At 35.1% G+C, this 13,203-nt stretch overlaps 1 protein-coding gene across 1 annotated transcript in view; it reads right to left on the minus strand.

The window, feature by feature from the left end:
* SUGCT (succinyl-CoA:glutarate-CoA transferase) overlaps positions 1-13,203 on the minus strand; it is a 311,211-nt gene that overhangs the window by 176,928 nt on the left and 121,080 nt on the right. Inside the window, exon 11 of the mRNA XM_058812181.1 lies at positions 10,740-10,837. Within this exon, the coding sequence (XP_058668164.1) occupies positions 10,740-10,837 (98 nt within the window). The remainder of the gene's footprint in view (positions 1-10,739; positions 10,838-13,203) is intronic.

The following is a 13,203-nucleotide window of genomic DNA, read 5'->3' on the forward strand; positions in this document are numbered from 1 at the left end:
ACATACATCAGGATTAAAACCCACATTTTTAGGTCAGATAAGAAGACTGATCACATATTTATTTGTTGGATGGTTGTACAACCTACCCTAAGAACACACAGTTCGGCATGTATACACAGTGCCTGTGTGCTGGTGAACACATTGCTCCAGGTCTTTGTATCACATGCAAAAAGCTCATTTTGTTTCTTTCTAAGCATTCCATTTCATAACTAGTAACAACACTCTATTTCCCCTGTTTTGCTAGATAGATTTTCTTCCCTCATCTGCCTACTGAAGTTGCATACATGAAGAAAAGACACCATTGGAACAGTATCAGTTGCTGAGAGATGGTATTATCTGCAGTCATCTGGGATCCTGAATCAAAAGTAAACTTACTTGGAGATTGCATTTTAAAGTCCAGGAAGATAAATACCATAGAGGTCTACCAGCTTATTACAAATCAAAGACTGGCTTCATGATATACCTAACACTGAAAAGAAATTAGATGTGATTTAAAGACCTGATGGAAACAAAATTAATAGAAACCTTAAAAAGGTTTCTATTAATTTCTCAGTTACTAGTATTCTATAGCTACCAGTTTGCTGTTCCTTAAGAGTAGTAACATCAGTAACATTCAGCTTTACTTCTAGCACAAAATATGCATGGCCCCTTCTCAGAGCTAGCAGATTTATTCCTGAAGTCAACAAGCAATTCTAGAAGAAATGGAAGGAGCAATAAAAAAAGTCAAAATAAAAGGCCTTAAAAGTGCAAAATATGTTATAAAATGAAGCATGAGTCATGAAAGAATGAAGCAAAATGCAGCATAGCTTCTAAATAAAACAGATAAAAGAATATTGCAATCCACTTCATTGAATATGAAAGTGACATCATGGTAAAGATGTAGTCAGCCATAAAGACAGGGCTGCTGTTGAACCCATCCAGGGTCTATCCAATTTAGTACTCTGTTGGAGCCGTACCTAGAACCAGGTGCATTGCAGGAAACTGGGGAAAAAGCTAACTCTAGATAGCAGATAACCTTCCTTCCTCAGTGACTGCAGGTATTAACCATGATTTTAGTCTAAAATACAATTTGTATTTCCCTTCAGTACTCTCCATTCAACAACAATTCTCATCATCTGTATATTCTTGTTATTCATAGCCATCTAGTATTAAGGTTTGGGGCTCAAAATTTCATGTAAATAAGATTTGCATGAAAAACTGTTTCCCTTCAGTTGCAGACGCTGTTTATATAAAATTGTTCTGTTCCCTGCTAGCAACAGAGATGCTTCATATTTCATGGTCCACTAAATCCCTTGTTATAAATGGAAAGTGTTTTTCAGCTACTACTTTTGGACACCTCAAATTCTACTATCTCATTTCTAATAAGACAGGACAACTGCAAGAGGAATCTTGGGCTCAATTTCATAACCATGGTGCTGAAGACCATCACCAGGAAATTATTGCAATTCTCAATGTATCACATTCAATTGATCTGTTAGTAATGAATAAGTCCTGCTATGTTATGTTCCCACACTTCTTTTTTAAAAAGAGCTTATAAATATCTTCCTGAGTCTAAAAAAACAGAACTTTTGCATTTAAAGAATAGCCTGAAAATTTTAGCCTGAAGTTTTTTCAACAGGAGTGTCTATAATCTATATCTGCATAACCAGTAGGCTACTTCCTGATATTGTGGTAAATCTGAATAATTTTCAAGATATATATTCTCCTTCAGTTGTACCATTGTGAGTGACTCAATATATAGTGGAGTTGTATATGTAAGCTGCAGAATCTATGTACATGTTAAGCAAAATTTCTGTGATTCTATGTTAATTTCTACAATTTAAGGTTGTGCTTAGGTTTTTTCTTCCTACATGACAGAAAAAAAACCGTACAATTTTGTAGAAAACATGAGATTGTCCATTATCCTCTGTCTATTATCTTCAAGGGGGACACAGTGTTTCTTATTGAAACTAACTCTAACTCTGATGGGGAATAGCTCCCTTTATTTGTGTTAAAGAAAGGCTGTTGAGAACATATTGTTAGGCAAACTGTTGAAAACCAAAACAGAACACCACCACTGCCAATAAAGGTCGAGTATTCAGATTCTGAGAGCAACAGCATGGAACTATTTTCCTCATTCAACTATGTATTATATATTGAAACATCTGCTGTACATCATTAAGGGAGAAATACTCTTTCAAGATCTGATAAAAGATAAGCCATGGATTAAAAAAATGTTAATTTTTACCTCTGATGTCAGCTGTACAAATTTCAATTTATTTTTTTTACCAACCTGTATGTATTATTCCCCCAACTAAAAACAATTTGTGATACTACTTACACAAATAAGTACCATAACCTTTACTTAAACTGAGGGGCTGATGTTTAGGTTGCTAAGTACCCAATGATAACGTGCTCAGCACTTCCAAATAACAAGAGAAGACCCTCAGCAAAAACTTCCAAGAAGTAGAAGACTAACATTCTCTCCTGAAAATGAAAGATCTGCCAGCAGGAACTCAGAAGGTTTGGCCAATCCTTTTTCTCTTTACGTATTTAAAATGTCTTTCTATGATTTTTCATTGTTTTTAATAAATATCATACTTTGTATATTTTTCAGTTAAGAAAAATAAATTATTGACTTTGTTTATATATACACATACATAAACAAAAACATTGTGATGGAAACACACACAAGGCTAAACGATGGCCCATCTTCCAAACCTGAGCTAGTAGGGAAAAAAAAGAATCCAAGACTGTAGAGCATCTGAACTCTGAAACATGACACTTGTAAGAGGATCTTTACCTCAGAGATACTCAGTGACTGCAGGAGGGCTCAACACTGCTCAAACTAAAGCTTCAATTCTTTTCAGAGGAGTCCCTTTTCCTATAAAGTGTTCCATCTGCCACATATATATGTATAATCACAGCAATGCCCTCTAAATTACCTGAGATTTATTTATAAAAAATGTTTTAAACCTGTAGCTTAGCTCTCTGCAATTACTACCAGTATTTTAGAAGTTCAAAAGTATTTGCTTTTTACTGTACTACTTTGTGGTATGAAGTTTAAATTCAGGCTCTTCCTGAAAGCATCTCTAAAAAAGGAAGGATATGTGCTCCAATGAAGAACAAACCCATTGCTAGGACATTTACTGCAAAGCCTGAACTGAGGCTTACTTCCTGAAGGGGTCAAAGTCTCCATGATGTCGTATTTGCATTTTAAGCAATACTCTAAGCCTCCTCCGCACTAAATTACACAGCACTCATGAAAATACTAAAGCTGCAGTATCGAAATGAGGCATCAAATTCCAGAACATTTAACATTAAATACATTTCATGCTTTAAAATATTTTAAGAATAGAAAGCGTGGCATAAGCTGAACTAATTGAAATTGGAAGAAATCCAACTAAATATATTTTTCTTCAATTAGTAAATCTAGCAAGCATCATTAAATGGAAACACCTAAATTTAAACTATACACTCAGCAAATTCAAAAAAAAAAAATTACAGCACAATACCAAAAAAAAACCTCTAAAAGGCAAAAATTATATAGAAAATAAAAAAAGTTTTACACCTTGGTTTTTTTACACAAACTACAAGCATAGTTTGGCTTCTTGAAAAGCAGGATCTACATTCCCTTTTGCTTTCTAACAAATTCTAATTTAAAGAAAAAAGTAAGAAATGCATCTTTACGTGTGAAACAGAAAAAGGATGTCTGCTGGACTTGTGCAAGTTATATGAAATGGCTTTAATGTGTTCATATTTTTTAATAGCACTTGGGTATGTTTCTAAGTTTCTCATCCTGATAACTATTAAAATAAAATTTGGTGGTTTTCTTAGCAATATTTTGTCTTTCAATGAAACAAAGACTTTAAAAGTTTGAATGAATCCACTTTGTGTGTATTCCATTTTCTATGTTTCCTAGGAAACCTTCAATCCTTGCTACATCCTATGTAGAAGGGCAACCATGTTTCTCTAATGGATAAAAATATCCAATTCCACACAAAGTTTAGAAGAACTACTAAAGCAAAATACTGCTCTTTTCTATAGGAAACCTATGGCAATTAATTTAGAGAAGTAATTTGGACAGCTACCAAATACAGATGGAACAGCAACCTCCAGGATTAGTAAGAGCTTTCTACATGGGGTCAATCACAAAAAAGCTCCTCTGTTCTTGCTAAAATCCACAAGAGCATTCCTGTGTTTTCTAGCACAACACAAATCTGCATCCTAGTTTTTGTTTTATTTTGTTCTATCAACAGTCTCTTCACTCCCAAATATCTAGAATATTTTTTCTCTTCAGTACCAAACACCTCTTTAATTGTAGTTAAATGAGTAAGAGGTTGGTACAGTTTCTTACAGTAGCATCTATAGAAGACACTACACAAAACAAAAGCCCTAGAAAATATTTGTTGGGAAAATTCAAATAACGGATCATTATCCTTTAGTGTACAGTGAATACAGAATTAGTGCTTTCAAAGTGAATTCTATAGTATTTACTCAATAGTGTGTAAATATCTCTGTCAGTGGGTACTCTTCTGTTACTGGTGAATCACTGGGAAAATCACAACAGACAAAATATTAAAATAGTCGTGATCAACATGATTGTACAGGTTTTGCTGAGAGATATTTCAAATACTTTAAAAGATGTCACATATAGTAGATTATAAGTGGTAGCTACATAAAAAATACCATCCACACATTTGCAGTTACAACAATTCACCATGAAAATTCTTTTATATTTCTATATAAATAAAAATATTTACATAAATACATATTGTTTATTTATAGATAAATAAATACTGCATACTATAAATATTGCTACCAGTTTTGTAGAGCTATTAATAAATCTTCACCTTTGTGCACTAAATTTGTGCCAGAGGTTAATAGACTTTCTCTTTCCTCTATCAAGATTTGCATGCTGCTTTAAAACCATGTATGATTTTTAAGGAATGGCATACCACACAGAGGGAAACACGACTAATCTTGTAAAATGCATTTCTTATGGCTACTGAGAAGTTACTCCAGCATGTAAAAGAACTAATTCTTTTGTAGTCAGATAGTGTTAAGCTACGCACATTAGAAATATACTGCTTTTCTCCAATCTTCCTCTGTTTTACTCAAGTACAAAAAAGGACCGTAACTTTTATACTTATGACAAAAAAAGTGCAAATTAACTGAAAATCAGCAAGGTAAACACACATCAAAAAAAGCACATTGAGAAGGATGAAAAGTTGCATTGATTATGTTGCTGGTTTTCTTTTAACCCAAGGGGATTAAGAAACTAGCAAGACACAGGTCAAAAAGTCCATTTAAAATCACTGATTTCAGTAGCCTCAAGTTAGAAATGTAAGTCATCAGAAAAGAGATGGCAAGTTCCTTTTCAAAAAGGATCTTGAACTTCACACAGATATGATAATCCTAGAAGGCTATTAAAGGTAAGAAAAAACCCACAAAAACACACATTAGCTTACCCAGTCCAAAAATCAGATGCTTGAGACGTTTTAGATCTCTCTCATTTGTGTACACAGAAGACAGCATAAAATAGCAACTTAAAATGAAGCGCTTTAAAGCAAAATATGGCAATTTGGTAGCCTCTGCCTCCACAGCTGAACCCTCTCTGTGGTGATGGTAAGGTATGTGACTGGGAAAGTAAGCCTTACCAGCTGTGCCACACTGAAGTCAATTGTCTTTCAAACTTCAAACACCTGTCTTGCTGAAGCTGTAAACAGCAAGATGTTCATGCTTGTAATGTTATCAAGTGACTTCAGTCAGCCAGGCACTTGGCTTAGAAAAGGAAATGGTGGGGATAGGGAAGGAGATTTACAAAGGCTGGGTGTGTCTCAACAAGTGTGAATTTAACAATGCTCTCATCAGGCAAATTAAACCTCTTACAATACTCTTTCCCCTTTAGGTGCCCTCCTCTTCTGTTACTAGGTGGAAAGCATTTAGCAACGACTTTATTAACTGAGGATCAAGTTCCTTCCTTCCTTCCAAGTGTTTCCTTCCTGCTCATTCCTTTTCCCCTCACACTTACATACACAGCATGCAGCTGTAGTGTACAGTCAAGAATAAGGGGTTTAAAATGTAAGTGCTAGGAATAGAAGTTCCACTCTGAATCATTTCCAGCCCTAACACTTCTGAGTCCACAATAATTTGGTTGGAGCTGCAGGAGCACTAATCATACTGAATTTATGTGTTCTTCTTTATGTGAAGCTGCTTCAGTTTAAAGGCTGAGGGCACATCTGCTACTCACCTTCCACCTACACCTATACACCCCCACACACTCTTTTCCATTTACAGGTTAATTTCCCAAAGTACCTTGGAGCACACATTTAGCTGCCCTTAATATGTGTCTACATTACTGAGGTGCATGGTGGGATGAATGTTTGAATTCTGGAGTAATTTGAAGAAGATCATCAGATTAAGCCCCCTTTCTCAAAGCAGTTTCTTTTAAAACTGGTATTATACTAGGAACTATTAAAATGGGTACTATACTATTTTGCACACATGTAAAATTTCATGTGCAGTCTATATACGTGTGTCTTGACATATGCCTGCTTATATATACACATACAAAATAATCTGCATTGTGTCTGGTACTATTGTGTTCTAGTGGAAGCAAAAGTGAAAGAGAGGAAGAGGGGGAAGAGAGCAACAATTAAAACTTGGTTCTCTTGTTTGTGAGTTAGATGTACACCTAACTCACAAACCAGAGGTTTTCACTGGAAACTTAAAAAACAGAGTGCTCTGTAGTCTGTCAGTTCTCACATGAGCTGGGAGTCTCAGGGGCCTCAGTGGTAGCCATTGAACCTGACCTCCACCCAGGTAGGGTCATTTTAAATTGACTCTTGGCACATACACAAGAAAGGAAAGCAGAGGTAATTTGCTTTTGTCAGAGTTCTGCTTTCTTGTCATTTGGGGAAAATGTAACGTAAATAAAGAAGCAGATACAGAAGGCACCAAAACTTTTTTTTTCTTTTTTTCTTTTTTTTTTCTTTTACTGAAGAGTAGATGTGCAAATGCCAGCAGTAGGAGAAGAAAGAGGAAATAAGATGAAGAGAGTGAAGGGGGCCTGTAGAAAGTGGAGGAAGATGATGGGAACAGGAAAAAACCAGCACAGAAGGAAGAGGACCAGAGATGGCAAAGGGAACAACACCACCAGTAGCAAAAAAAGTCCAAAATGCCCCATGAGCCTATATCCTTCTTGCAGCATTTTATTCATTTCCTCATAGACTGTGGAACTAAAAACACTTCATGTCTTGAGATGGAACTGTTTTCTGTAATCCCTCTTATTGCTTCAGTATGAGAGCAGGCTCTCTCAGAAGCCACATACCACTCCACAGGAGTTTATCTTCCCTAAACTTTTATTGACATATGACATTCTCTGTGGATATGGGAACTTATCCTTCCTTATTTGCTGTCCCTCTCCACCTTTCATTTGTGCCCTACAGATGGAATTGAGATGTACAGAGAGCAAGCTGGATTAAAGAGCTAAGGACAGGCATGCTTCACTCTTCATTTCTGTCAGAGAAGAGGATGAGGAAATTCTTTCTGAAATAAATGGAGCAATTCACAGCTTTCAGAGGAGTTGTTTCAAGTTGCATATATGTCTGAAGTCATATTTGTCCCCATCTTGTATTCTCACTCAGTTCAGTATATCTGACTTTGATGAATATATAATTTCACACCCTTCTGAGAAGTCTTCTCTTTAAAGGTCAATTTCTTCTAAGTGCTGCATAATCCCCATGGTTACCTGACTGCCCTGAAATCTGGCATGGTTACCACAGGTGACCACAGGTGGTGAATAGAATTATTGATTTAAATTAGAGGTCACATGGGTGAAGAATTCCCAATATAGAGCCTTTTTCTTAAAAAACCTCAGCATTCCTTAACATTGACCAATTGTCCCAATGTCTCCTTTGTGCACACATCTAAAAATAAAATTGTGACCAGTTGCTCATTTTTTAGCAAATAAAAGCCACCTTGGTGGCAAATAAGTGCCTCCTTGGTGAGTTCAACGCTTTCAAAAATTTCAGCTCCATGCATGAAGCGAATTATATGCTCGAGGCTTCAGGGAGTTTTTGACCCTGTGAGTGGGTCTGAACAACTCCTATTCCAATACAAAGCCTGGTGAACACTTTTTCTTAAGGGTTACTTCTTTTTGCACTTACTGAATGCTCAGAAGTTAGAAATTAATTGCAGATAGTTAATTTTGAAAATTAGGAAAAAGTTGAAAAGAAAAGGTGAAACACAAAACACAGCTCCAGAAACAGTTCAAAAAGGATAAGGGCAAGGAAACAGGGTAGATAGGTCAGTGGAAACCTGCTCTAAGCTCTGGTGGAGCCTTGGTTTATTAGGATTAGAACAACATCAAAGGCTTGAAAAAAATATATGCCTATCTCTACTGTGCAACAGCAGTGCTATATGTAAGCAACTGCAGAGTACCAAGCATCTGCCATACATGCTGCTTAAATACCAATGACTTAGTGGAACAGAAAGGGTGCATAAACTGAAAATGGCAGCAGGAGAGTTTGGGGAGAAAAGGAGTGTCTCATCCTAACAAAACCACTGTACTTCACACAACTGTACTTCATTTGCTAGACTGAGAAAATCAATGTCTAAAGAATATGTCTTCTAAGCTGCTGCAGCTTATATCTCCACAAATTCATTTTAAAGTGGACAGCAGTGCACATACAGTGAGTGAATAGAAGGGTCTGCAGGTGTTTTTGTCCAAGTAATGCACCTTAGGGTTATATTTTCCATGTGCTGGAAGCTGTAATACTATCAAGCAATCAGTGAGTAAATTAAGGTATTTTTCAGTGAAATTCTATCATTACTATTTTGTCATTTCCCTTCATTTCTCAAGGGTTGACATTTTTCAGCACTGGGAAACTATTCATTTAATTCTCTAAGTAACTTCAAAAATAAACCATGTACAATTTTACAAAAAACTGTGAATTAGAGCAAAGTTACCATGGAATGTGTGTGGAAACACATTCAACTTCCATTAGAATATTGAAGGTGTTTGTTATATCTGTGTTTTATAACTGATTGCCAGATGAACTCACAATAATATGACATAGCAGAATACTTTAGAAATGTCTACTCCAAAAGTGTGTATACATTTACATACTTGCATATAATATGCAGAAATTCAGCCTAAATTATAATAATAAAACAGAACACAAACTCTGAGGAAAAAAAAAAGACATAAAGCAGTAATTAGAAGAGCAATAATGTAATTTGATTAACTAATAGCTACAGATACAAAAACAAATTGTAATTCTGGCAATTCAAAGAACAACTGTTCCTTGAACTTCATCTTCTTGCTCAGACATTGCCAATAAGAAAAAAAAAAGTCAATATCCAAAATTAACCAGAGGCAACAAGCTATCAAGTAACTGATCTATGGATGGCAAAAGGTACCAGAGTACATCAGACAAATTCCATACTAAATGAAGTCCAAGTAATAAATCAACATGAACCAACTTTGAAACTAAAACTATGCATCAATAATGCAAGAGCTCAAAATTAGGTCAAAAGATAAATTATGGCCTTTCAGGGGCTCAAAACTTATAGCAAAAGTGGCCTCATTTGTGCTATCACAATCCATTTGTTACAAGAAGGTAAAAGAAGAGTTCCAAAAGTTAATCAAGGACAGTTGCACCGTAATTATTCAAAAATGCAGTCACTTGGTACTTTGTTTTTTTCACCAGGGGCAGGACATCTAAAAATATACAGGTCAGATAGAGACAAAGTACAAGTGCAACCAGAAGAAATGAAATAACTCTCTACACTCTTTAGTGACTCATGAATCTGGTTCTCAATATCCAAAAAATGTGGGACTGAGAGTGGGGAGTGTGGATGTGCTCTGAAACTGAAACTCTTTTTCTTGGATGGAATGAAAGGGGAGATATCTGACTTAATGCTTCTAAACTCCCCCAGTAAAATTGCCTCAATGATAACTGTTATGCATTTGTTGACAAAGACTAATACTGGTCAACATGATTGTATGACTTTTCTTAAATAATTAACCACCTCCTGTGCTCAGCCCCAGAAGCATAAGGTGCTGCCAAAGCCACCTTTGGGAAGGTTTACACAGATTAGATTTTTGTTTCATTACATAAATTTCAACAGAAGAGCACATCACAGATATAAGACCTTCTCAAACAGAATGAGGAAGAGAACTAAGCTATTGTAATCTCTCAAATAAAAGATTTTTTCAGCCTTCTCTTTAAAAAAATTAAGTACTTAATAGGATGATTCCCAAACAGAAAACTAAACATATATCCATTTGATTTCAAAAGGAATGGCCCAGGGAGAGTTTGTGACACAGAGAACTACAATACAGAATCAGCAGTAAGGGAGAAAAGCAAGTGGAACTCCCCTGGATACAGAAACACTCACTGAAAACTTTAAAATCCCACAGCAAAAGCAAATGGTGCTCCAAGCATTTTTTTTCCAGGTGCTACACTCATCCAGGAAAGCAGAAAGCACTGGTTTCACTAAAATTCAAGTTAATGTTGAGAAGTTAAAAAGGGTTTTTGAAAACTTAAATCTGTGGTCTGGCTTCTTTAGTTCGCACCATTGTCTGTGTGAAAAGACTGACTATTTAACATCGGTAAGCTTTTGCAATACCTATTATAAAACTGGAGTATCTGAAAAGAGTAAAACAAAATTTTCACATGATGAGGGTTTGTTATGCATTACTCTTTGCATTTACAGATTAAATAAAGATTCTTCCCTTTTAATTAACTTACCGGGTTGATAATATGTCAATAAGTTCTTTTCTGTTCTGGACTCTGAGTGTATTAGTTTTGTATCTGGAATCTTTACTAACTTCAGGCAAATTCAGGATCTAAGTAAAAAAAAAGGTAAGTAAAAAATGTGCTTGACAGGAGATATATATATATATAAAACAAAATAATTACTGATTGTTTTAAAAATCACTGATTTCCAATAATCACTGTTTTTCAATCATTTAATATAAAAAAATCAAAAATTAATTTTTAATTCTTTTTTTAAAAAGCCTCCTGGTTGATGCAACATAACAAGTAAAGGAAAAAGAGAGAAATCAGACTGAAGATCCAAATCTTTGCTAACAGCTTTTGGGAGTAGCCAGGAGAAATTCTTACCATAAAACACCAAAAAAGTAAGTTACTAACATAGGGATGGATAGATCTGTGGGATTATCCTGCACTAACTTATGTGTCACAGAAAAAGAAATACGTCTGTACTTCATACACTAGATGGAGAAAAGATATGTCTAAGATTATTTCTTTCCAGTTCAGTAATCTCTGTCAAAAAGGAAAAAAGAAAAACAAAAGAAATTTGTTTAAAAAAGTCTTTTTCTATTGAAACACCATTGGTCTTTTTTATTATTTTTTTCCAAAAAAATTAATAAAGAAAAGTGGTGGTATAGCCTCTGAGAAAGGAGAAATACATCTTGGATGTCTAACTTCCACCTGCCACATTAGACCTTTAAAAAACATGTGCTTTAAACAACATGTGAAGACCATGTGTATTATAGTATAAGGGGAATTAAATATGCAGAATGAGTCTTACTATTTTGTACAGGCATTCATTAGAAAAGCAGCTGTGAGGGAAATCAATATAATTTACCTATTTGTGCCACAATGACTTTCTATAGAACATAAATAAACACAATTAAATGTGAATTCTAAAAATACACCAATTACATCAGCTACAGAGAAAGGCAGCATAGAATCTTATAAAGAAAGAGACTGTCACATATCCTTCATGTCTTTTTACTCACTAACACATGCTAAAGCTCAGTTTTTCTTATGATGAGTCATAATCATTCTAAACATGCTACATTTTTATAGGGCCATTTCTAAGATGGCTTTAAAAAAAACAATGGCTCAAATCTGAAGCCCATCATTCTATCTCTGCCTGTTGTCTGTTGCTTAGGAAGAGTTTAAGAAGAGGGCCAGTACATACAACACTTCATTAATATTCATCCAAACTCCACTTCTCTTTTGATTAGGACATTTCTGAGTTGAAGGTGTTTTCTACATATTTAGCAATCATTAATGGACTTATGTTTTATTAACATGTTCAGTCGCTCCCTGAATGCATATGTTTGTGTACTACCACATGTAAGTGGGTGTCAAGTTGATGTCAATCTCTCTGACATTTGCTTCAAACATAACATTCTACTAATTCCTCTGAGACTGCTTTAGACCAAGGCCACAATCATTTAATGACTCCTGACTTTGCTGGAGTGAATAAGGATACAGCTTCCTTTACAAGTGAATAGCTGTTGATGACATAGAACCTTCAGCAAAACATATATTCTTTCAACAGTTATTTAGAGATATTAAAACAGATAGTCATCTTTGAGTTATTTTCCACCTAGAGTAACAAAACTAAGCATGGAAGCAAGGTATCTGTAACTAATACTAGAACAATGGTGATGTTACAAAACTTTTCTGCAGATTTTTATCTGCAAGGTAACATAAAACATCAATCTGGCATCTTCCATCAATACCTAATTCACAGCATATTTTCTTTTCCTTCTGCATTTATATAATCCATTTTATGGAAATCACAACATATCATAAATTAGCATTAGAAAATTGCTAAGTTTAAGGGGTACCAGCAGTATTGATTAACTTTTCTATCTAGAAGTTTATCAATACTGTTGGTACCCCTTAAAATTACTTCCTTAGTACTGCTGGTTTGGAGTTACAAATCACTGCTTTAGGAAAAAAACTGTAAGATTGTTCAAATTAAATGATAATGAATACTTATGTGAGCTTAAAAAACCAATAAATTAATCAGAAAGCTATGGTTCCATTTGATGTGTTATATGAAAAATGATCATATGGAGTTGCTCACTCTGCTGTTTTAATTAATGTTACTGATTTCAGCTTTAACTTAATGTCCATCTGGTGTAAAGCTGCATGTCTATATATGTCCTTCTCAATTTTTTTGTGACTAACAAATGCCCACTTGAGAAGTTATTCATTAATGTACCATTCATCTTTCTGCATCATGTTGCCAATGTTATTTTCTTTATTTCACTGTGAACATTCAGAATGAAAATGGTGCTCTCTATTTGAGGCCTTGTTCAAGCTCCACATGCACACTCAGAGCTTACACTCTCTGTGTTTTGTGTCCTGCAACACTAGCAAATCTGTTTGAAATCTCCCTTGCTGTACAGAAAACTTCAGTCTCCTGAAGAGTCTCGCTCAGTACTCC

Source organism: Ammospiza caudacuta, chromosome 1 (assembly GCF_027887145.1).
Source record: "Ammospiza caudacuta isolate bAmmCau1 chromosome 1, bAmmCau1.pri, whole genome shotgun sequence".
NCBI lineage: Eukaryota > Metazoa > Chordata > Aves > Passeriformes > Passerellidae > Ammospiza > Ammospiza caudacuta.